The sequence below is a fragment of the Botrytis byssoidea genome (assembly GCF_014898295.1).
Source record: "Botrytis byssoidea strain MUCL 94 chromosome Unknown BBYS_021, whole genome shotgun sequence".
NCBI lineage: Eukaryota > Fungi > Ascomycota > Leotiomycetes > Helotiales > Sclerotiniaceae > Botrytis > Botrytis byssoidea.
The window spans coordinates 428,071-452,142 of NW_024065862.1; the positions used below are offsets into that span (position 1 = coordinate 428,071).

General features: G+C 43.5%; 9 protein-coding genes across 9 annotated transcripts; 5 read left to right on the top strand and 4 right to left on the bottom strand.

Annotated features, from left to right (window-relative positions):
* Positions 1 to 295: 295 nt before the first annotated feature.
* Positions 296 to 1,413, top strand: EAE97_009305 (uncharacterized protein; the record flags this gene model as incomplete). The annotated part of the gene is made up of 2 exons (XM_038879820.1): positions 296 to 383; positions 488 to 1,413. 2 exons carry the CDS (start codon positions 296 to 298, stop codon positions 1,411 to 1,413), a joined length of 1,014 nt encoding a protein of 337 aa, XP_038729376.1.
* A 2,588-nt stretch (positions 1,414 to 4,001) lies between these two features.
* EAE97_009306 (uncharacterized protein) lies at positions 4,002 to 5,362 on the top strand (the record flags this gene model as incomplete). The annotated part of the gene is made up of 2 exons (XM_038879821.1): positions 4,002 to 4,537; positions 4,684 to 5,362. The coding sequence occupies 2 exons, from the start codon at positions 4,002 to 4,004 to the stop codon at positions 5,360 to 5,362; spliced, it is 1,215 nt and encodes a 404-aa protein (XP_038729377.1).
* Positions 5,363 to 6,964: 1,602 nt separating this feature from the next.
* Positions 6,965 to 8,181, bottom strand: EAE97_009307 (uncharacterized protein; the record flags this gene model as incomplete). The annotated part of the gene is made up of 2 exons (XM_038879822.1): positions 6,965 to 7,482; positions 7,530 to 8,181. 2 exons carry the CDS (start codon positions 8,179 to 8,181, stop codon positions 6,965 to 6,967), a joined length of 1,170 nt encoding a protein of 389 aa, XP_038729378.1.
* A 229-nt stretch (positions 8,182 to 8,410) lies between these two features.
* On the bottom strand, positions 8,411 to 11,362 carry EAE97_009308 (uncharacterized protein; the record flags this gene model as incomplete). The annotated part of the gene is made up of 2 exons (XM_038879823.1): positions 8,411 to 11,076; positions 11,131 to 11,362. The coding sequence occupies 2 exons, from the start codon at positions 11,360 to 11,362 to the stop codon at positions 8,411 to 8,413; spliced, it is 2,898 nt and encodes a 965-aa protein (XP_038729379.1).
* Positions 11,363 to 12,365: 1,003 nt separating this feature from the next.
* EAE97_009309 (uncharacterized protein) lies at positions 12,366 to 13,874 on the top strand (the record flags this gene model as incomplete). Its single annotated transcript, XM_038879824.1, has 2 exons — positions 12,366 to 12,423; positions 12,571 to 13,874. 2 exons carry the CDS (start codon positions 12,366 to 12,368, stop codon positions 13,872 to 13,874), a joined length of 1,362 nt encoding a protein of 453 aa, XP_038729380.1.
* A 1,678-nt stretch (positions 13,875 to 15,552) lies between these two features.
* On the top strand, positions 15,553 to 17,163 carry EAE97_009310 (uncharacterized protein; the record flags this gene model as incomplete). The annotated part of the gene is made up of 1 exon (XM_038879825.1): positions 15,553 to 17,163. The coding sequence occupies one exon, from the start codon at positions 15,553 to 15,555 to the stop codon at positions 17,161 to 17,163; it is 1,611 nt and encodes a 536-aa protein (XP_038729381.1).
* Positions 17,164 to 17,736: 573 nt separating this feature from the next.
* On the top strand, positions 17,737 to 19,493 carry EAE97_009311 (uncharacterized protein; the record flags this gene model as incomplete). The annotated part of the gene is made up of 3 exons (XM_038879826.1): positions 17,737 to 18,318; positions 18,426 to 19,146; positions 19,195 to 19,493. The coding sequence occupies 3 exons, from the start codon at positions 17,737 to 17,739 to the stop codon at positions 19,491 to 19,493; spliced, it is 1,602 nt and encodes a 533-aa protein (XP_038729382.1).
* A 757-nt stretch (positions 19,494 to 20,250) lies between these two features.
* EAE97_009312 (uncharacterized protein) lies at positions 20,251 to 21,891 on the bottom strand (the record flags this gene model as incomplete). Its single annotated transcript, XM_038879827.1, has 1 exon — positions 20,251 to 21,891. The coding sequence occupies one exon, from the start codon at positions 21,889 to 21,891 to the stop codon at positions 20,251 to 20,253; it is 1,641 nt and encodes a 546-aa protein (XP_038729383.1).
* Positions 21,892 to 22,245: 354 nt separating this feature from the next.
* On the bottom strand, positions 22,246 to 23,547 carry EAE97_009313 (uncharacterized protein; the record flags this gene model as incomplete). The annotated part of the gene is made up of 1 exon (XM_038879828.1): positions 22,246 to 23,547. The coding sequence occupies one exon, from the start codon at positions 23,545 to 23,547 to the stop codon at positions 22,246 to 22,248; it is 1,302 nt and encodes a 433-aa protein (XP_038729384.1).
* Between the last annotated feature and the right edge of the window lie 525 nt (positions 23,548 to 24,072).

A 24,072-nucleotide genomic window follows, 5' to 3' on the forward strand; every position in this document is an offset into this window, starting at 1 on the left:
CATTATTCCGCGAATGAAAAGCCTCACATGAACATAAGCAGGACACCTATATAGGATTAGCGCCGTTGGATTGCGGCCGTAAACCTTGCCTCAACCCCTCCTTCTCAAAACACAGGCCCCAGGGAGCAATTTAATTTGCAAAGAAAGGAGGAAGTTCGAAATTGGTGACCTTCGTAATTGCGGATTCGTCGAAGTTTCTCAAGAGTATCTATCTAAAGAGGAGACAAATTGACGTGAAGACGGATTATATATATATCTCGAATATCACCCACAAACACGTCAAGATATTGCAATCATGGCCTCCTCTCCTACCTCCCCAGATCTCACGATGTCTAACAAAGATAAAGAGAATGGAGGACTTACGCTTGCGATTATTGGTTGTGGTAAGTACCCCTTCTATTCTGCTCATCTGTCTGTACTCTTGTGGGAGGATGCACAGAGCACAACTCATCAGCCCCTTGATAAGTCACCTGACATGCTTCCTTAGGAACAATGGGCACTTCAATTCTCACTGGTATTCTCAACGCAAAGTCCAAAGGCGCTGCTACAGATTCCAATATAAATACATTTATTGCTACAGTCAACACAATGGCTTCCGTGATACGATTGCGCAAACAATTCCATTCAAGCGAATCACGTGTTCATATCCTTGTTGGGAATGACGGGGTACTTCAAGCTATGCAAAAGGCAGATATTGTTCTACTAGCGTGTAAGCCATATACAATCGAGGGGGTACTCTCAATGCAAGGAGTAAAAGAAGCGTTGGGAGGAAAACTAGTGATTAGTGTAGCAGTAGGGACACCGGTGGAAAGAATGACTGCTGCGATCGGAATCTCAGAATCTTCAATTGGAAAAGGCAAGGGAAAAGAAATTGCTATTGTCCGCGCGATGCCGAGTCTAGCAGCCAGTTTCGGAGAATCAAATACCGTAGTGGAGATATCTCCTTCGATGGTTCTTTCGCAACAAAATAAATCTATTGTTCGCTACATTTTTAGATGTATAGGATCGATAGTGGAAGTGGGGCCTGGGCAATATGATGCGGCCAGTGTAATGGCGGCCACAAGCATGGCGTTTTTAACAGTGGCGCTTGACGGGATACTAGATGGGGGTGTGAAGGAGGGCATTAAGAGGAGTGAGGGAAGAGATATCTTGGTGAGGAGTTTAAAGGGCTTGATCGGGCTTTTGGAGGGCAAGGGAGAAGAGAGTAGTGGGGATGATGGAAAAAAAGATGGGAAGGCGAATGGTAGGCAAAAAGAGAAGTCGAAAGGAATGACGGGTGATGAGATTAGAGAACAGTTCAGTAGTCCGAGAGGAACGACGATTGAGGGGTTGGTGGGACTGGAGGAGGACCGAGTGAGGTATGCATATTGCAGGAGTGTGACGAGAGCCACCAAGCGAAGTTTGGAAATGTAGATCTATCATTTTTGGCGTGTTAGATTTATAGATATACATTAGTGAAATCGAACAAGTGTTTCAATCTTTCACTTTGTTCTCTCCGAATTCCATTTGGTCTGTGCTCTGGCTCTTACTCTTTCCCAGACCAGCGCAATGAAAGCTTCAACTCCTAAAATTCTGAAGAAGTAAAATACTAAGGGACAAACTGGAAAGGGTAAAGAACTGTCAACCTCGAGCCATGGAGAAGGGACCTGAGGTCGAGCTTCATGCTCGTGATGTGCATGGGAAGGAGATGTGAACTCCAGCGGACATGATTCGATACGTCCCTCAGACTCTTTTTCAATTGTAAGCTACTCGGAGACGATTTCACCATGCAGGGGAGGACATGGTGAGCGACCCCCAGTCATGTGCTCGCCATTGTTTCAAGAAATGTATTCCAGTATTGCAGAACAGCAACGCACACTTGCTGCACAGGATCGAGCCGTGAATACCCCATTCTTCAATTAAGAAGACTTAGCAATCTAGTTTGTGTTGAGAGTAACGATACTGAGAAGTTGTCTTCCTTCAACGGAAACATCGGAACGAACTTGAGAATGTCATGGATTTAAGATTACACCACTCCTTTGGTGCACCGATTTGAGATTCTGAGAAGACCGCTAGATTCAAAAGGAAGTGCAACCCACACCATTTTGCGTAAAATACCTTGTCAATTCATAAGCGTACCCTTTAATGCAACTTGTGAGCAGCTTTCCCATTAAACGCCGGTAACATTTTCCCTCGATATTGCCATCACGTTAAACCTGGGGTTACATGGCCCGCTTCAACGTTGATTTAACCTTAAAGATCTGGTTTGAGACAAAAATTAACTTAATAAGATTGCGCCCAGCTATGTGGTGGCGTTTTTGCTGATGTTAAACTTACCTCGTCGTTTATTCCTGCTGCCAAATTTGGTATCGGTGAGAATTAGATTTGATAAGATGAATATTGCGTGTGATTGGTCGCAAAGAAGTTTTCATGGCTGCTTTAATAATTTCGTATGATGCCATGGCTATTTTGAAACGGCATGCCAGCTGACAAATCAGAGCATCCACCATCGCGCGTACCCATCAAATTTCGAGATGAAGAAATCAACGTCAATCAATATTGACGCTCTCATACTCTTTCGAAACGAATCAACATACTGACAGAGGAATCATTCATACGAGAACTACGAACTATCTTGGCCAGAATCCTCTCACGAGAAATTGAAATTATACATGTATCTAAACGCAACGGCTGTTCATCTGAATTGAGGACTTGAAACTGCTCAGCCGCTTTCTTCAAGCTACTGATCAATGCTATGAAACGAAAGAAGACATATTAAGCTCCTTTCGGGAAATTGAACAAGCCCTCAAGTCCAGAAATGTCACAATTCCGTACAAATTCGCTTCGTGGCATAGATCTGACAAGGTCAGGCGTTTTTCTTCTATCCTCCCACTTGGTACCAATGCTGGAATCACGAAAAACTGTGATCAAAATCTATTCAGCTATTGTACTAGCCGAATGCAGAAAAGTGGGATAAGCACATTGACCAATCAGTATAAGAGACAGTTATAGAATAAGGGGCTAGGCTCTTTCACCTACCGCGTACCAATCGGAGAAGGTGCGCTCTTGTAAGCACGAACGATCGGTTCGATACTTGGATGAGCTCATCTAAGGTCTTCGCGCCGGCCAAGCCATAGAATTTGATGGTAGCCGATATTGACCTGCTATAGGACCATGTCATTTATTGATTTTTGGGTGTCGATGTTATCATACCGCAAACATTATTGGGACTTTCAGATCGTCTGTAGACCATCTAACCTAAAGGCATGTTAGCAATGCTCCAGAATTGCGATTTTCTTGTCTTCCAACCCCTCCCGAGATTTGCTTTGAGATTTTCCTATGAGCTCATCCAATGTAAATCAAAGGATCCATTCTGCGAACACACGATCTCACGTCATCCAATTATATGCAGATGAGACACCAAAACTCTGGAGCAAGGCTCAACTGCTTTACAAATGATCTTCACCAGTGTGGGATCACCTTGTAGGTATATGGTAGTGGGCCGTTTAAACCCCTGACTTGTTGGAATAAAATCCCCGAAGAGATCCAATTTTAGAACCACAAACGCTCGAGCCACATAGTCCACCATTCGACCTCGAAAGAATTGTAGCCTTCCTGTTAATGAAATCGAGAAACCAATTTCCCGACCGATTTTCAGCAATGCCATAGAATTCTGGGCCTTGGCTTACTTGGGAGGTCCGCCGGCCGTTATGGGCGTGAATATAAAGTCTGCCGATTCCCGCTCCTCGGCTTTCCATAATGGTCTATAGGAACGTCCAATCCTGTTGCTCCTTCATCTCTTTCACAAATTAGTAGCGCGACTTTATTGGCTTCAGACTTGGCACGAGGCATATTGAAGAAATCAGGAAGTCATTTACATCAAACTTTATACTATCACGCGCCCATTCATAGAAAAGGAAAGTAGTGTGAATCATCGAATTTTAATTGATTCATAACGTCCTGAAACCTGCTTAAGAACAACGCACGAAAGCTCTTCCACAGACAAAGTACTACCAGACAACATGCATATCTCTCTGCGCCATATTTTGGCTTCGCTATCCATAGCTGCCCTCACTTCTTCTGTAGTCGAAGCTATCCCAACAAAGATTCAGCGAGATTTCGACCCCTCTTTGTTAGCGAAGCGTGCAACAGATTTGACCCGCGGGGACTTTCAAAACTACGCTTCATCAGCTATCAACGCTCTCCAGAAAACCTACTGGAACGCTCCCTCCGGACTATGGGGCTCCTATGACAACGGCGGAAAGTTCTCCCCACAGTGGTGGCCTTCCGCCAATGTCCTTACTATGATGGCGAACTACTATGGAAGATACCCAACCACAGCTACATGGATGCCTGATGTTTTTGCGACAATCTTGACGCATGCCCCCGCGTATGCGAAAGGATTTCTTAATGATTATTATGATGATGAACTCTGGTGGGTATTGGCTTGGATTCAGGTTTACGATGCAACTGGAAATGTTACCTATCTTAATACTGCGGCTGCAATCTACGAAGATCCCAAGAGTGTTTATGGTAATACTCCTTGTGGTGGCTTATGGTATGTTCCTTTCCATTCACTCTCGGTCAAATGACTACCAATCTCTCCTCACACAAATTACGACATAATCTCCTTGCAACTCATCATGTGTACCCTTTTGCAAACAGCCTTACAAAACTTGAACAAATATACTAACAATCAATCAGGTGGGACAAGAACCACGCCGGTGTCAACAGTGTAGAGAACGAACTCTACCTTACCGCCTCCGCCAAACTCGCCAACCGCCTCCCCGCCAAGAAGAATTCTCAAGGTCAAGGTTACTACTATTCCCAAGCTCTGATTGCTTACGACTTCCTTATCACCAACACCACTACATCCATGAATCCCTCTACTCATCTTTTCAACGACGGCATCTCCATGTCCACATGCAAAAACAACGGAAAGATCGTGTTCACTTACAATCAAGGGATCATCCTATCCGGTCTCACTGAACTCACCTGGAGCACAAGAAGTCATTCCTACACTGCCCTCGCGGTCCAAATCGCCAACTCAGTCATCGCAAACATGACTACCTCTGCAGGAATCCTGCAGGAAAAAGCTTGCGAGCCTAATGCCTGTAATGGAGACGAACAGCAATTTAAAGGTGTCTTCACACGCAATCTCTCATTCATGGTCAACAGAGCTACCGGAATGGACGCAGATGTTCTCGCCAAGTATCGAGCCTTCCTAGCGCTCAATGCAGAGAGCATTATTCGCAAGGATACTAGTAGTGACAATATGCTCGGATTGGTGTGGAGTGGCGCCACCAAACCGGTATATAGTGTGCAGAGTGATGGAAGCGCGCTGGACACGCTTGTAGGAGCTGCGATCACGGCTTTGGATTAGGGATGGGATGGAATGGAATGAAGATGATGACTCGTGATGTGGATTGAAAGGCAGGTTATGAAAATACGATAGGGAGAATATAATGATGTACCCATTCCTCAAACGCCTCTTATTACTGGAGCAATTTCCCATCGGAAACTTGCGCATTTATTGCTGTGGACGGAAGCAAAGCGTGGTTTTGAATTTCTTTTTCTTTTAGCGGCGGGACAACAGATACCACTTTGCATTTGTATTACTTATTTATCTATCTATTCATCTCACTTGGCGTTTGGGGTTACGGGCTGGAAAATACATCATTTTTGGAGCGAACTTCCTTTCAGATACAGTTAGTTTAATTGAATAAGTATGATGATGATGACGATGATGAGGATTTAGTCTGAGACTAAATAATTTATCATGGTTTCTTCGGGTTTGCATAGTTACAGATAGGATGGTGGATATGTTCCTCGCTGTATACATCGTACATAGGTAGATAGCATTTGCACATAGGTACATAGGTACATACAATATAGCATGGTTTACATACACCTTACACATGTACGTAGATACACGATTTAAATTCATCCCATCCATCCCATCCCATCCATCCCATATCATCCCAAGATCTAGACCCCAAAGAACCCAAACAGACCCCCCCAAAAACCACCCCCACAACCAATGAATCGGAAATCGTACAGCAAAAATCAAAAATCATCACTCCACCCACATGTTGGAGATAAGAAAATGCAAGAGAATGCAAGAGAAAATGCAAGAAAATGCATAACGTTAAGATGAACCGTAAACGAAGAACCATGTAGCGATCTCTCGCTTGGTGGGGGCGTGGGATGTGTAGGTGGAGGGAGGTTCCCTGTAGTGTGGTATATCATGTAAAGCTATGATTACAAAGTGTGGGTTTGGTTTATGTGAAACGATGGAGTTTTTTTGATAAGGAATTATGGTCAGGGGCTGGTTTGATTTGGATGATATGATGATTTTATTTTTTGGGCCAGGGAATAGAGTTGAGATTGTTGAACTGTTCAAAGTGAATGGGTTGCTGTTGGTTCCGATTACTTTCCTGAAGGGGGGATTGAAATATCACGGACTGGTCAGAAGAGAGTAGCGGAATGCTAAAGATGCACGAGAATAGAAAGCAAAGTCGAGTGAAATCATTTCTTTGGGGGTGAAGTAAGCTTATATTGCGGTATTATGAAGTGAAAAGTGCAACTCACAGGGAACCCCCGATCATGTATAAAAAATCGCAAAACTTTTTGAAGTTGAAGTATATGAATATCATTGATGTATCAGAAAGTAGACTAAACCTCATGATCCGGCTATATCCTCGATTCGAGTTTCCTCATACCCTTATATGTTAGAACCGTAATATGAGTTTTCTAGCACGCAATCATTCGTATGGAATCGTTCTTCCGCGTTACTCTAGCCGGAACACGCTACCACATGCATTTCGAAATTCGTGGAAGCCATTACTACGAAGTTGGGAACGAACTAACCAGCCAACCACTCAGTGGATGAGAGGAGTAACATAACCAGTGTTTTGACTACCGGTCGCGGGTATGAAATGCAAAGCGAGGCAATTTAAATAAACTAGACCGCAACGGATCATCTTCATGGTTCCATCGGGCGCAGCTCCAAGATTTCCTTGATGAATCTATCCTGAACTTCCCCCAGAGAATTGTTAGGACATTCAAAGTTTCTAGGCTCTTCGACCGCGTGATCCATAAATTCTTGAAATCTGCTTCCGTCAGTTTCTCCCTCATCCCAATGCGCATCGCATTTGCATATTCCGGTTTTTGCTTCAAGCTCCAGTTCCAGTTTCCAAGCACCCGTGAATGAACAGCTGCCTATATGGAGCTGTGCCATGGGTTTGTGGGCACTAGAAATCTTACATAAAACGCGGATTATCGATGTATACAACTGAAAAGGTGTCAATTTGTAGTTTTCTGTTCTTGGTAGAGGCCACAGCTTGCATTCGCTCAGATATTTGCTCAGAAGTCCATACATGGCCAACGAGCATAACTCTTTGCATGGGCTCAGCACATTGCCGGTAAAAAGCTCCCTCAGGTTATTTGTCGTAGAAGTTAACAGGAAAGAATTCAAATCCTTACGCAAGTTAACGATTGTATCTACGAGCTGTTAGAGCGACGAAAATTAATATGGGCATGAGGCTAACCTGTGATTTCAGGAGGTAATGGACTCGCATCCAGACCCAGAGAGCAGAGTGAAGTTTCGAGAGTGCAATGTTGGCGGTAAAATGGCTCATCCATTAGCATGCATTTCCCATCATTGTCGACGGTCAGTCGCAGTGCCAGAATTTTCATCAATTGGTAGAAGATTTCCTTCTTCCCAAAGTAGTAAGCAATCCATAACCATCCTTCTTGGCGTGGTAGATACGCCTCATTTGCCTCGTCTTCCAACCAACCCTGAATCCAAGGTTTTACCAATCTTCTACAATCGTATTGATCACAAAGGGTGGCAATGTGGTAAAGAACTTCGTACGGTAACTGTGAAGGGATATCCGAAAATTTCAGATGCGCAATCTGCAGAAGAATTAACAAAGCTTCCGGATTGTCTTCGGTGAAATCCAACTCGGTGTCGGGAAATGGCTCTTCGGGAACCGCGCAAGCTTTTTTCGAGTTTGGCTCTTCTTCATTTCGAATTGAGGATAGAAGAGGAAATGGAGGAAACACGAACTTCTTCCAAACTGGGCTGGCGAAGCACAGCGCATGAGAGGATAATTTGAAAGTGATTATTCGTTCACCATGTTTGGCTTTGACTCGCATGTCACCGTCCTCGAAAAGGAAAGGATGCTCCTGATTTTCCATTTTGTTGCACTGGAATTCGCAGTGATGCTGTATTCGCATTCGCAGTTTTGATTATAATTGTGATGCGATTGTTGTTGTATCAACGAGCACTTGACGTTCTCAAGCTTCTAGGTAAGTTCGAAAAGCTTAGCGTGCATTTTCTAGTTCGGATGAACCATGCCCGATCATTATAATAAGACGTTCGAGATTCACTGTTTCGGTTTAATCAAAGTGAGCTTGTTCTTACTCACTAGTTCTTTCTTCGCTGGCTCATCCATTTTCTCCATTCAGTACCAAATGCCCCGTCACTACCCGCAGTTTTGTTTCCCTGATCTAACCGTACTGAATGTGAGCAATCACCACCTCCTCTCATTTTTGCCATTATCTCAAGCTCCCCAAGAGGTACCATGCTCACCCGCCCGTGTGCACACATGAAAGGAAACTTGCAGTTTGCCAACCTTCTGATCAACTCTCTACACTCATCAACACCAAGTTCATCATTAAACATAATTGCAGTCCTACAAGCTCTACTATTCAATAGCTCCAAGATGCTCTTTGGGATGTGAGCTATCCTCTCAATCCAAGTGGATGCTGAAGTGACGCTAGGATGCGACGTTGGATTCTCGTGATACGAATAAAGCTCTGTACGGAGAATGTGAAGGAGTAGGCTTGGATTTGCGACAAGTCTGGCAGTTAACAAGGGTGGAAGATATTGGACGGTGATAGTGGCACCCGTCGGCGAAACTGAATAAATGATTCCCCAATAAAAAAAGTGATTCATGTAGGTATGGAAAAGCTGAGATTCTTTTGTTGAGATATCAAAGTTAAGGGATTTCTCAAGTGGAGTAGTGAATACTGATGCTGGGACTGGAACAGTTGAGACTATGGGCGATGCAAGAAAATCAGATAAAAGAGTTTCTATTCGAATTCGTTCGTCCGCTGCGTGCTGATCGATAATCACAAGAAGAGAACTCGAGTCTTCTTCAGCTGTAGAATTTCTTTGGAGATTGGCTAGAATAAACTTTTTATCTACTTGTGAGATGATCTCTGCATCTCGTAAAGCTTCTTTTGAGATGCGCCCAGGGAGTCCTGTTGAAGTTTCTTTAAATGCCTTCTCGATTTGAGCTTGTGAACAGTCTTGATGACGGCCATGTATAATTTCTTGTGTCTCCAGATCTAGCCCATCCATCAATACCTGAGGAATTGAAGGTTGAGCAGGAGCGAACACTGGATTCTCCCACCTATTCAAAATGTCATCGATCCATGGAATGGGCTGCTTGTTGCCTGTAAGAGGCTTTTTGACCACAGTAAAGCGAGAAGACGAATTAGAGATAAATTGTTTCCTGTTCGTTCTGTCCTCTTTCTTTTCAGATACGACAAGACCCGTTCGCCTGTTCACTAGAGATTTGACCTTATTTACAGGATTGACCCATACAGCCAGTTCATCTCCACTGCCATCTGATTCTTGCACGTTATCAGTGAGCGGTGTTGCTTTGGAAATTGGAGCTTGACTTTCTTCGAAAGGACATCGAGTCAAGTGGCCTGATTTGGAAATCAAAGGTGTCTCTGCTCGCACATCCACCTTCGAGCTAACTTTTACTGGTGTACTAGAATTTTCTGGCATATCTGTAAACTTTCTATGTGGTTGTCCAATCCCTGTTTTGATTTTTGACCAAGACCCAAAAAGGGAAGCAGATGCGGAATGCGACCGACGAAAAGAAGGAAGCTTTACTTTCGTTCCCAGCGTATCTATTCTTACTCTTTTTTGGCTGTAATTCTCATCGGCATCAGGAGAAGACTCCGGCGTAGTTGAGAAAGTGTTCACATCTTGACAAGATTGATTAGTCTCAGTTGATCCACTTTGCTCCAAAATCTCCGAATTCGTTGATGAAGTGGCTAATTCTGATCTCTTAGTGCGATCCCCGCGTGCCAGTTTTGGCCGGAAATGATTCCTGGTTAGAAATTCTAATACAATCGCTTGCAACAATTCCAAAATCTTGTCAAGAGTATTCCGCTTCTCATCTAACACGTCGTCAACTTTCAATCTTGCATGCTTCAATGGATCGGCTTGGTGAACATTGATGTAAAACATTGGCCATCGATCAACATTCTTCTTCCCTGCTTTGAGCTCTTTGTTGGTGTACCCATCGCCCTTAAACCTTCTGTCCTTAGATCTCCTTTTCAATTCGGTTTCATCAATTTCATTTGCCTCCTCTTGATTTCCAAACGAGGAATTGAGAAACCAACGATTGATTTCTTCATAGATGAAATGACAGCTGTCTTGAGAAATCAGAGGTTCTATCCCAAATGCTAGAAACTGAATGTGCTTGGTTGCATTTGGGATCAAAGAAATCGCGCCATTGACAATCAAGCTTGACGTAGAGCCACTCACTGGTATCCAAGATGGCTTTTCATCAATTGCGATATATGAGGCTTTGGAGAGTATACTACAAGTATTGAACAGATCAACAGTTCCAACTGGGCGCCATTCAGATGTTGCCAGAGACCTTCGGATGGTAATTTTCTGGTCAATACCAGTTTCTTTTATAGACACCGAAATATCTTTCGGCCATGCTAGCAAGAGTGAGACAATGTCTCTACGTAAAGCATCCCACATCTGAGCGGTAACCTGCCGGTTTCCAGAAGCGATGGCTCTCTGTTTTACGCGTACTGGCATGTTGCCGAACAGATTCCGGACAGTAACGCGTGTACCGTGTTCAAAAAAAGCAAGATGATGTTGATCCGGGGCTGGGATTTGACGTGATACAATATCGGATCTATGCATATGTATTGAATTGTGCGAGTGGTGCAGATGATGATGCGAAGTAATTGAGAGTAAGGACAAAGCAGATAACGAGGCAATAAACGTTCCATGGCCCCCATGAGTTGGATTCGAGACATTTAGCTTCGAAGAATCTGGCATAGGTAAGTTATATTTCTGGATGCATCAGAAGATATGTGATAACATACGATAGAGCTTTCCCAACCCTCCATTTTCCCCAAATTCTGATGGTAATATACCAAGCCCATTGTCCTCTACTATACAACTTCCACGGCTATAGTCTACATCAATCTCAATCCTAGAGCAAGAAGCATCCAAACAATTCTTGACAAGCTCAAAGATGACACCATTAAGAGTGGTAATAGTTGAAGAGGATTTTATTTGTGCTATTACATCTGAAGGCAATGGTTGTATAGACATAATGAAAGCAATGAGCAGGTCATTGAATGTGAGTATGGACAGATAAACAGATCAGATAGCACACAGGATTCATGGGGTTGAAATCATATTGCTCTGTAGGAAAGAGCAGAGTGAGCAAGAGCCATCTATCAAAATCATGTGAATGATTAGTATGTGAGGACAAATCCATCGTAGGGGAAAAAAGTCATCCTCGTTGGAAACCTTACATATATGGGGGTTATCGCAACCACCGTTGTTTAGATATATCCCAGTGAAATATAAGTGAGAAACCTTTCAACTTTCGATGTTGAAGCATCCGAACCTGGTAAACTATTCGGGTAGATGACAAATCAATGTTAAGCAGTCTCGAGGCAGTCTCGCACTCCGATTGCACATCACATGATTAGGTCTTGATGTCACACTAAGCCTGAGCTAGACTAGCTAACCTTAGTACACGCAGTAGCATTTATGACGGTCGGAGGTTTAGATGTGAATCACCCGAAGGGTAAGCTGCAGCTTATGTAATACCTAAATGAATCGATTGATTGGCTGAGCTGATTGATCGATCAAACAAGCACCAAGGGTTTTTGGCACTAGAGAGGAGAGACCTTGGTTAGAGTGATGGTCATTAGATTGAACCAGCGAATTTCCATTCAACCCAATTTATCATCGTCGTCTGAACTTCTTCTTTTCTTCTTATCATTGTGTCAAAGATAAAGATATCAGTTTACATCTGCAGTCCCATTTGTCTTACTTGAGAGAGAATTTTGGTGTCTGATTACTTTTACTCCTTCTTTCTTCTGTCTTGCTTATCTGCCTAAGGAAAAAGGCAAGGCGAAGCAAAGAAAGCAAAGGGAAATACCGAGATAACACATCAAACCACGATAATCCAGCCATTTGAGATCTACAATCAAATATCACCCATCCATCCTTCAATTCCCAACCTTCGTATCCTTTCAACGCTTTCTGTATCCTCTCCGCATAACACCGCTCCGAGCCAAGCCAGTCACTTGAGTTTCGCACAATGGCGGCCACGGAGTTAGCACAGCAACAACAATCTCCTCCAAACTCACAACAACATGGTATGAGCCACATTACAGTTCCATTTCCATTCCCAACCTCATAATTCATTCATCACGAGCATACTTCCAGTCGATCGTGCATTAGATATTCTCTCACCTTTGTCTCACTCTTATATTTAAGTTGTCATCAACTAACTAATATGCCAGACCGTTCTGAACAAGTAGGAGGACGTCGCAGACCATTTACAACATGGATGAAAAAGTTCACTAATTTCAAAAGCGGCTCTTCAACTGCAAATTCCAACCAAACCACTAATGCGAAACGAAATGGTCAACAATCAAAGGGGAGCTTAAAGAAACAATCTCCTTCGAAGAATAACAACCCATATCCAGAATCCGGTCGCATAAATGGTACTGCGGCAGCGCCTGCCTCTCGCGATCGACATTTGTCATTTTCGACTGTACCAACCGGTAACTCGGTCAGCACGTCATCGTTGGAAAGAAGTCGAAGATCGACTCAATATTCTGAGGATGGACATCCACCGCCAACAATTGGAAATAAGTCAGTAGCTCCTACAATGGGCGAGGAACACGATGTTGCAAGATCAGACATTGCAGCATCCCACGCGCCATCTTCAGGTGAGGCTACAAACGGTACAATTGGATGCGGGGTCAGCACTGGTAGAGGTGCTGATAGCACATTTTCCTCCCCAGCCCCATCTGTTAGATCTTTGACTACAACTCTTACGACGATTCATTCTGCTGGAGCTCCTGGCACTACTGTTTCGCACAATCATGCCTCGAATAACACACAAGGTATTCAATTCACACATCAATTTCCTACCTCCCCACCAGCCACAGCCTTACCCGCACATTTGGCCCCACAAGGTAGTGGAGGTCACCCTGCAACATACAATACAGCTACAGCGAACAATCTCCTCACAGATAACGCATCTATCTTGACTCTAGCCTCATCTTCTAAACGCAGACGAAGGCGATCTATGGACACTGACGCATCTGTTCGTGCTTTGGCGCCATCTTCGGTATTTGGTGGCAGTCGTGAAAGTCTACCCTTGAGTGTTTTGAGTGCTACAATTGACGGTTCTACAATCACATCGCCAACTGGTCTATATCAACCACGCCCTATCGCAAATGAGAGAGCTAGCATATACTCTTCAACTGGCGTGGCTCCAGCTTTACCAAGTGAAAGGAATAGTTATTACGCCAACAAACAATCTTTGGCAAATGATGGTGGAAGTGTGAAAAGTGGGTTATTAGGTCATGGCCGGACAGACAGCATCTCTGGAAGTATCGGTGGCATGGCTGCTCCAGGAAGCCCACTAGCTAGTCCGCGCGATCTTACAGGCTCTACAGGAAGGTTAAGTCGAAGTAATTCGGGTTGGGGAGAAAATGGTGAACTTATGGCCATAGATACTTCGCACACTTTAGACGAAGAAGATACAGAAGACAAAATTGTGAGGGAGGAATTGGAGGAAGAGAGCGTAAAGTAATTTTTCATAAGACTGGGTATTTGGAGCGTAGGGAATGAGGATGAGCAATGTTTCAAAATATGAAGGTAGATTTAAGGCCGGACAGAGATACGGAGAATGGACATCGAGGAAGATGTGGGTTGGTGTTTGGGTTCTGTGATTTACGGTTTATGCACCAAAGATACCCGATAATTATTGATTGAACTTCTAGGTTCTTAATTCCAGATGTTCCTGTTCATTGGTTTCGAGAATATTCATGGGGATGCGTGTATAATCATCAGATGGTTTTGAAACATGAAATATTGTATGAAAAATTCCATCTCAAGTTCTCTTACATGGTAACGTCTGTGATCCATTACAGCTGACAAGATCAGATCATTCCATTGAAATACTAAAACGTGTCCGCGAACTCGAGTTCAGTAAAAATGGAACATAAATTCTACCGTCCAAAGTGTCTAAGACTCGAGAGCTAGTCCAGACTAGACTAATTCTCTTTGCGTATTGGGTGAGTTGATTTCGCTCTCATACCTTCATGGCAAGGAGTGGATGGAGGTGATAAGAAAGGAGTTCTCATTTTACTCTCTTCAAGTCTTATAAATGCAAGTCAGAACGCCAAGCGATTGCTTAATCGTACTCGAAAAGGTTCACGTGATATACTAACTAAAATGCGTCCTCAAACTAATAGTGAACAAGTGTTTTCGTCTCAAGTACCAAGGATTGTACCGAAGCCACTAACAGAGTATAAATATTCTCTATTACAATTATCTTATGTGAAAATGATACCTGATAAATCCATGCTCAACATGCACGGCATCCGGACTGCTTGACCTCGGCTTCGGTTCTGCCTGGTTGCTCGAAGGTCTTGTCGGTCATTGATATGAAAGAGGTTGGATGCCAAGAACATTGAATATACATGTTGCGCGTTCGTCTACGCGTACACTATTTTTGCGTTGCAGAGACGCAAATAGCCTAGTTCGGGTCAAGCATAACTTCTTTCGCTCCAGGAAGAAGTGCCGAAACCAGAGGAAAAATGTCCGAAACCTCCGAACTATATGGGAACCTATTCTGGATGATACCCATATATCACCATATGTCTGTGTCAAAACACTTGAGTCTGAGAAGATGGAGATACAGGACTTGCTGGATTAACAGGAACAATGTGTAATCATTGTATCGCTGACCGGCTTGAGCAAAACAGGTATTTTTGATATATGGTTGGATTAGAGCCTTCTTTGCAAGTGCGACGTATATTCTGGAATTCAATGCACGGAAGGCCCCGAACGACTGGCATCCTTTTGCAATCTGATTTTGTTGGATGAACCAGGTGGTCCGCTTCAATGCCGCATCTAAACGTCATTCCGGACTTTGAGAATATATGGAGCATTGAGGTGGCGGTCGACAAATGCCGAAGCTTGAAACGCATCTTCAACGATGTTAATAATCTATGAGCCCCTTATCAATATCCTCTACCATGTGTAGAGGCTTAGTCACCGCCTCATGCGCAGATCCAAAGCTTGATTTAGCAGGAGTCAATAGCACAATACCCTTCATTCGGGACCGAACAATATATGGGGTACGCAAGAGTTGGTGGATAGCTTCAGTTGAGATTTCTTGTAAGTGAACATATAAAGAAACATGTTTCGTTCTCACCGGAAGTTTTCCCTCCACTCATTCCTCTCCAAGTTACATTCTTTTCATAATGAAGCAGTTTACTTCTCAAGTCCTTGGGGCTGCCGCTCTCGCTCATGGCGCCTCAGCACAACTTTACAACCAAGTAATTCAAACGAACTACGGACCTGTTCAAGGTATTCCCGCCTTCAACTCTTCCCCAAATGGTAACATTTCGAACTGGGAGGATATCACCGTCTGGAAAGGTATTCCATATGGTGCTGATACCTCTGGCGAGAATCGATGGACACCTCCAAAGAATGCAACACCTTGGAATACCACTCTTCAAGCAAACAAGATGGGTCCTATTTGCGGACCAGGCAATCCATCTACAACCGGCGGCACTGTCAGCGAAGATTGTTTGAACCTTAATATCTGGACCAACGGCAATTCTACCGATGCCAAGCTCCCAGTTGTTTTTTGGTCTTTCCCAGCAGGTGGTGCTGCCGATCAACCTTTGTTTGACGGTGCCGGAATGGCGTCTCAAGGGATTGTCTTCGTCAATTACAACTACCGTATCAGTGCTCTTGGTTGGCTTTCAACTCCAGAGCTTTCGGAGGAAATGTACAAAGCTACTGGATCTAACAGTTCCGGAAATTGGGGACAGCTTGATCAAATCCACGCTTTGAAATGGGTACATGCCAACATTGCTGCATTCGGTGGTGATCCAGGCCATATCACCGTTATGGGTCAATCCGCTGGGTCAGCTGCTGTCTACCACTTTGTTAACAGTCCATTATCAAAGGGACTTATTGTCAGAGCCATCGCCGAGTCAGGAACGCGTGATCCATACGATCCTGAGGCCCTTACTCTTGCCGAGAATTATCGTAACCAGTCTTATGCTCTCGCATCCGGTTTAGAGTACATGGCTTCCAAGAATGTTAGCACCATCGCTGAGATGCGAGCTCTCCCTCTCGCTGATCTCGAAGAGTCTCTTTTCGGAGGTACATTCTCCGATAAATTCGGTAATGTACTTGACGGTTATGCTATCCCAGCCAAATATATTGAGACACTTGCCACTGGCCCAGCAAACGATGTTCCATACATCACTGGAAACACCAAAGATGAGTCCGGAGCAGCCACAAGTACCAATCTCACAGTTGCCGAGTACGAAGCTGAAATCGAAGCACAATACGGTGCTTACAACCTTTCATCCACATTCTTGGAGCTTTATCCAGCCTCAAACACCACTCAAGCAAGTATGGCATATAATGCTCACTGTCGCAATACTTCCCGTGTCTCCAGTTGGTCGTTTGCCAATCGCTGGTCTGTTAAGTCCAAGTCGCCTATCTGGACATACTACTGGGATCATGCCCCTCCAGGACAAACTCAAGGCGCTTATCACGAGTCTGAGATCAACTATGTTCTCAACAATCTCTACGGAACTGATAAGCCATGGGAAGCTGTTGATTTTGAGATTGCTCTCAAGATGAACGGATACTGGGCAAACTTTGCTAAGACTTTGAACCCCAACAACGGAGGCTCCTACAAAGGGAACGGAACCTTACCACAATGGAGTGCGAACTCAGAAACCGACATGGTGACTATGGAAGTTGGTTATGGATTTGAAGAGGTTCCTATTGGTAGTGCAGACCAAGTTGCTGCGATTACCAAATACTTTTCCTACCAGAACCCCGTTTAGATGATGTTTGATGATTTATAGTTCGGGTGATCTAAATGGATCTGGACTCATTATTTCTGTATATGTATTCATAAAAAAAAGCGAAAGGATTCAGCGAGTGAGCGATTCATTTTGGTGTATATATAGCATTCAATTCAAGTCAGCACGACATACGATTGTACTCCTGTATCTTAATCATTGCTTTTCCTCCACTACTTGACTGAGTCTTCGGGTACGATTCTTTGCAACTCGCTCCTATTCACGGGTAAATATTTTACTGATGTCATTCAATCATTTGATCTCTTTCATCTCAATAGGAATTGGCAATCCAATCTTATGGTCCAAATTCTGACTACACATTGCTAAGTTGATATCCGGCGAGAGCAAATCTCAAATTCCATCATTCCAGCTGCGGAATTCATTTTCCCTCCACAACACCTTACACATTCCTCCCATTTACAATCATCAAATTTTCTCCTTCTTCTCTTGTTATCTTTCTAGTCATTACCCGAACAATTATTTGAAATATCCTCTGTCATGATTGCACTTCTAGAAAAAAACAATCAATTTCCATGTATTCCAGCACCCCCAAAAATGATATCTCTCCACTACCACCGCATGCTCCTATTCTTTTTTCTGCTCTTCCTTTCCCTCATCCTCCTCTTACATTTCACATATCTTCATTCACTAAACTTCAATCTAAGTCTGAACCCCCTATCCATAACCAACTCCAACGCCCCATCTAGAAAACAAAAATACATCACCCAAGAAGGCAAACCCATCAACCAGCAAACCATCATCCAGCTACGAGCAAAAATAAACCAAGGAAAATATCCCGCGCTGAAAAAATTACTCGAAGATGATGTTTTGGGAGTAGGTGGACAAAATGGAGAGAAGTCTGAGAAGGCAAGCGGAGGAGAAAAAATTATTCATCAGCTGTGGCATAATCTGGAAGGAGGATTTGCGAGAAGAGTTGAGAGGCGCGGGAATGGGAATGTGGGAGTTCAAAAAGGAGGAGGAAGTTATGGGGACGGTAAGGGAAAGGGAAAAATACATATCGCGGAAGATAAAGAGGGATGGGAAGTATTTGGAGGAGATGGAGAAATTCCTCGTGAGTGGGAAGAGAGGAGAGAGTATTGTAGGGGAATTAATGAACAGAGTGGATGGAAATATATTGTGTGTATATTTCTATTTATCCCCTCTATGATCTTTTCCAGCTCTAGAATTTTTTTGTTTCTTACTGGGGTTTAAGAGCATACAATTAATGACACATCCATACACAGCTCTGGACCTCCCGGAAATCCGTCGCCTTTATTAAAACTCACTATCCGCCGTTTCTCAAAACATATATATCCTATTCCTCTAATTCCCAACGCGTCGAAGCGATGAAATATCTTCTGCTTTATAAATATGGTGGTATTGTATTGGATATGGATCCGATTTGTCTGCGTGCTCTGGATCCATTTTTGATGCTTGGGTTGTTTGTTATAGTTGAGCCTTTATCTTTATCTTCCTCTAAAAACAAAAATGAGGATAAAGAAGGAGACGAGAAGCTAAAAGGAACAATCTTATCACGTATCATGGGCGCTCCGAGAAATCATGGGTTTGTAGTGGAGTTGATAGATGTGTTGATGGGACATAGTGCACCGGGGGTTGAAGGAACGCGAGAACGGGAGAGAGATAGAGAAATCGGAGGATTGATTTTGACGGAGAAATTGAAGAAGGGGGAGAAATTGATGATGTGTAAGAGAGACATTTTTGGAGAGGTGTGGGATGCGTATCATAGGCGAATTGAAGAGGGAGTATTGAATGTGGGTGTTAGTTTTGGTGCTAATACGTCTACAAGTATGGATGATAAGAGGGGGAATAGTGGCCGAGAAGAAATGGGATTGGTGGGTAGTGTGGGATGGAGAGTTAGTGTGTTGCGAAAGGGAGAGGGTGTTGGGAGGGGATTCTTCGGTGAGTTGTTGGATTTTGCATGTCTTGCTTCCCGTGTGGTAAACAGTTATACCTCTACTAGAAATTTAGGCCAGGAAACCTAACTATCCTCAGGTCCCCACCCTCCCAACGTCAAACCCCCTTCTCCGTCCAAACCCCAATCAAAAACCTCACACACCTCTTCCACTCATTTTCTTCTCCCTCTACTAATACTCATCTCTCTTTCCCTCCTCATAACAATAATTTTCTACTCTCATTACCGCTCTCGCACATGCAAACAACCGCTTCTCAGTCGCGCTTCAAGTAGATATGAGAGAGGAAGGAAAAGGGAGAGAGTCTTGAGAAGTGCGGGATTGGGTGGAGGAAATGGTGAATTTTTGTTTAATGGGTATGGAGGGGGTGGGTATAAGTGAGAGGGTATGCAGGGGATGGAGAAGGAGGAGATTTTGATGATTGGGAAATGGGAAGCGGATGGAAGGGAGTAGGGGAATGAGAGAGGGAGGGTGCGAGGGGAGCTAAATAGGTTCCTGTGGAGATTTAGGGGAGATGTGGTATTATAGATATCACAATTATTATGACTAAAAAATGACGTTTCAAGTAAATGAAGATCAGTGTTCGATTAACTCTCGTCCGACTTGAATTCGAAGGACAAAAAGACAGTGTTTCAATATGAGGAGAAATTGAATGAAGTAACAAGAGAGGCGAGGATGTTCATTCATTCAAGCCTTTTCTTGCATTTATATTGTACTCTGATCATATCCACACAAATCTGTCATCTCCATTTCTGCAAAAGTATTCAATATCAGAATCACACATCTTCTTTTAAGAATGGCTTTGTTGTCAAAGTTGAATCCAATGGAATCGTGGAAGATGCTACGCGCGAAAGTTAATATTACAGACAGAAACAGGTTAAACGGAACGATATTTTGCCAGGTGGTGCTGAGTATCGGGTTTGAGAAATAGGAGATTGATTTATGAATCCAATTTGGATGTGTAATCTGCGTGATTTGCGAGAAGATAGATAGAAAGAAATGGGTTGTTCTTGATGTTCCAATTTGCTATTCAATATTGCTAATGGGAACATCTTTTGTACTGCAGCCACTTGCCTTCTTTTGTGGTTCGAGAAATCTTTATCTCTATGTAGGTTGTCCTTTTCTTTTGCAACTACCCTTACGCATTTGAACCTTGGAATGTCCATGACGTATTAGGCATCGAGAACTGTGTTTCGATGTCTTCTAGTCCTGGTATATCCGCAAGAAGTGATTCCAACCACGGATCACCATACCCGATATCCTGTAGCGTTTGACTGCTACTTCTATCCATTGTAGGGTCAACAGGTGGTAGTGGATCAGCCTTCATGACTTCACTAAGCATCTTCGTATCATCCTCTTTCCTTTTTTGAGAAAGCAAAACTAGTAATCGAGCAGTTTTGTATGCTTCTCTCATTACACTCGTATCATATGCGGTTGATACTTCCCCAAGAGTCTTCATTGCGTCTCCGAGTCTCGATAATGAACTTCGGTTGTCGATAGCGAGGAGTGTGCAGATTATTTGGAACGGTACGTTAGCCATATGATGCCAGGGACAATTTGTTCTGACCATATCTCTAGCACAGCGTAAAGCTTTACTCATAAGCGTCAGAGCTCGGTCTAAGAGTTCCGAAGAGACAGTGAGATTCAAAGCGCGAAGACGTCGGTAGATGCAGAGCATCAGATTACATTGAGCCATTACTGATGGCGGCTGTATGTGACTGCTATCCAAGACTTGCACAAATGCAGATTCGAGGTTAGATGCATTTTGCTGGTTAATTGGATCCAAAGCTTCGGACATGGGCAATAAGCTAAGAAGCTCTTTCGTTGAATCTTGGTGATTCAGATATGGGAGGACCGAAGGCACTCCTCCTTGGAGTACTACCCTAGACCGTCCAAGATCAAAGGAGATCCAAGTATTTAGATGCTGTGCTACACCTAATAGTCTCCATTGTAACTCTGAATTGCTGTCTACTGCTGGTTGTATTGAAGGATCATTTGTGGTAGTCGGGATATGAAGACCTGCTGCTTCAATCATGTGCATCAACGTACAACTAGACATCCATGCGACATGAGGTGATGCAGTCATACGCAAATAGACAACCCTAAGAAGTTGACCTGTGATTGTTTCTGTTGTTGGTGTTTCTCCGGAATATTCATCTAGAATTGACCGCGCAGATTCAACAAGCTGAAGTTCTAAGAAAGGTGCAACCCGATTAGAAAACAGACTTCCAAGTGCCGTCACCCCAAACAAGATTGCATCAAATGGCTTTCTCTCGTTCTTGACAAGTTGTCGAACCTTCCATCTTTGAAAGAATTTTGCCCGATCAATGAAATTGTAACAAATGTCCACCTTTTCAAAGTAGAACGCAGACAATTCATCCACGATGCCCGTGCTCGATATATCTTCCGTTGATAATGTTGAAACCCGCTTAGATCTGGTATTGCTATACCTCTCTCCAATATTCCATGAAAACAGATTCAATCTCGGTGCATTCTGAGGATCAATTTTCAGCGCCAATTGCCGGGCAAAAGTTGCACCGGAATTAGCTTCTATTGATGGAGGAGGTAAGGATTCTGCTTTCGCGGGAGCCGACAATGATGATTGCTCATGATTGTGTCTAGGTCTTTTGCTATGTCCGGAATAGTTCTTGTATTGACACTCGTATTCGAATCGAACACAAGAATCACATGGTTGACCGCCGTCACATCTTCTTTTGCGGTCACGACAAGGTTCGCAGGCTATTCGAGAGCGTTTACGCTTCAATGGTGAGTCTGTCATGGCAGCTAGAGAATTTCCCAACGAAGATAACAAACAGCTGAGATAGAGAAACGAAAATTTTCCCTACCTTCTTGAGTGATCACATTTTGAGACCCATTTGATGCTCTGACATGGCAGAGCTATGGTGGAGACGATTTGCTGCATGTGCATTACGTAATTTAGATGCGACCAAAGGTTAATCCTCGGCATTCACCGAAGCTTCGTTTGTCACTTCTTCACAAATGAGCAACAATTCAGTCGTCTAGTTGATCCTACTCTATCTATTTACTGCCTTATCAAAATCTTATCAAACGCTATTTTGAAAGTGGCATCAATTGATCATTCCGAATTCCATTCATTCACGTAGGAAGAGACCTAGGCCTTAACCCAATTCCATCCAGACTTCGATACCCTCGAAGCTACAAGACACAATCCACTCAGCGCAATCGACGTTCCAGCAAAGATCTGCGCATAAAGATAACTTCCTCCTCCAACCTGAATCAGCGCACCGGAAATCGGTGGCCCAGTCAAACACGCAAAGCTAACAACACTGAAAATCATACCCAACCTCACCCCCGTTTTCTTTGGATCTGCCGTCAATGTTGTAGCAGTAGCCGGAAGAAGCGCCTGCAAGGCAGCTGCAATAAATCCATATATAATGGCAAAAGCATTTATTCCACTTATTGAATCGACAGCCGCCCAACAATAAACTAAAATGCATGCTGCAAAACTGAATGGGGTGAGGATGTTGAAGGGTCCAGTGATCCGATCTCCGATGAGGTTTGGGATAATGCGTCCGATGATTCCAATCCCATTTAAAATCATTAGGAGATTGACAGAGGTTTCAGTCGTAACGCCCAAGCGGTCGCGAGCGAATGTTCCCAGATAGAAAAAAGCGAAATACAGACCCCAGTAATTCAGGAACATTCCCATGGTAAAAAAGGTATATGCAGGTTCTTTGAATGCCGCCCATTCTACAAACGCACCCGCTTTGTAAGGAGGTAATCTTGGTTTAAAGAAAAGAAGTGAAGGGATATGAGCTGTAAACATAATGAACCCTACGATTCTCAACGTCCACGCGAACCCAACTTTTCCAATCAGTACATGCACGGCAGCCGGATACACTAAACCTCCACTTGCTCCTCCCGCCGCTGCAAGACCCACGGCTAACACCCTATTCCTCTTAAAATACGTCGACAAAACAGACAGAGCAGGACAAAACGACAATCCATTCCCTAAACCAACACAGACCGCATGAGCCAGAAATACCTGCCAGTAGCTCTTACATAAGGATGTCATAAAGACACCCAGTAATTGTAGGAATACACCAATTCTAAAGACGAGATTGAAATGGCCAGCATCTGACGCTCGACCACCTATCACTCCGACGAATAATAGGAGAAACACTTGAACGCTGCCGATCCAAGCGATGGATGAAGAAGTTTGAGCTAGACTGACGGAATAGTATTCCTGAAAAATCCCATAACTGTTTGCGAAACCCCAACTATTGAAAAAGACGAGATGCGTGAGAAAAACGTGCAGCCAAGCTGTGAATCCCCCATCCGGAGGGGGTTCGGGATTTGTTGGATTGGGGGGTGGAGTCTGGGAGTGAGATTCGGTATCGGTACTGGTGTTTGAGAATTGAGCATCCTGCGTTTGTTTTTCGGGCTCATTCATACTCATATCATCAGATGTTTGGCTGCGGATGGCAAATACAAGTCTCGTCAACAATGATATTTTAAAACATATGTTTCCGCATCAAGGCCAGTCCTGGGAAAATCTTTATATACTCTAGCGATTGACTCAAATTTCAATCTTTATTAAATATGAAACTCCGATAACAAATAAATCAACACTTCCAGATCATGGTCAATTACCTCCTACAGATGATGCGCGTCCGGTTATTGCGGGGAGTTAGGGGAGCGGGACAAAAACAATTGCGCTGGAGGGATCATTCTCGTAGGTATGGAAGAGGTGTGGAATTGTTAATGCTACAGATCTGGATTATATATTCGTCCATCTATCTTCTAGAATTATTCCAAATACATACCCTTACGTAGAACCTCAATCAATCGGAACATAAAGCAATTCCCAAAGATAATATACCCCACTTGTCTCAAACTCTTTTACAATTGTATGTCTATTACAAGACTATAATACCTACCCAAGTGAGACTCTCAACGAGTTATTGTGGTAGATCCT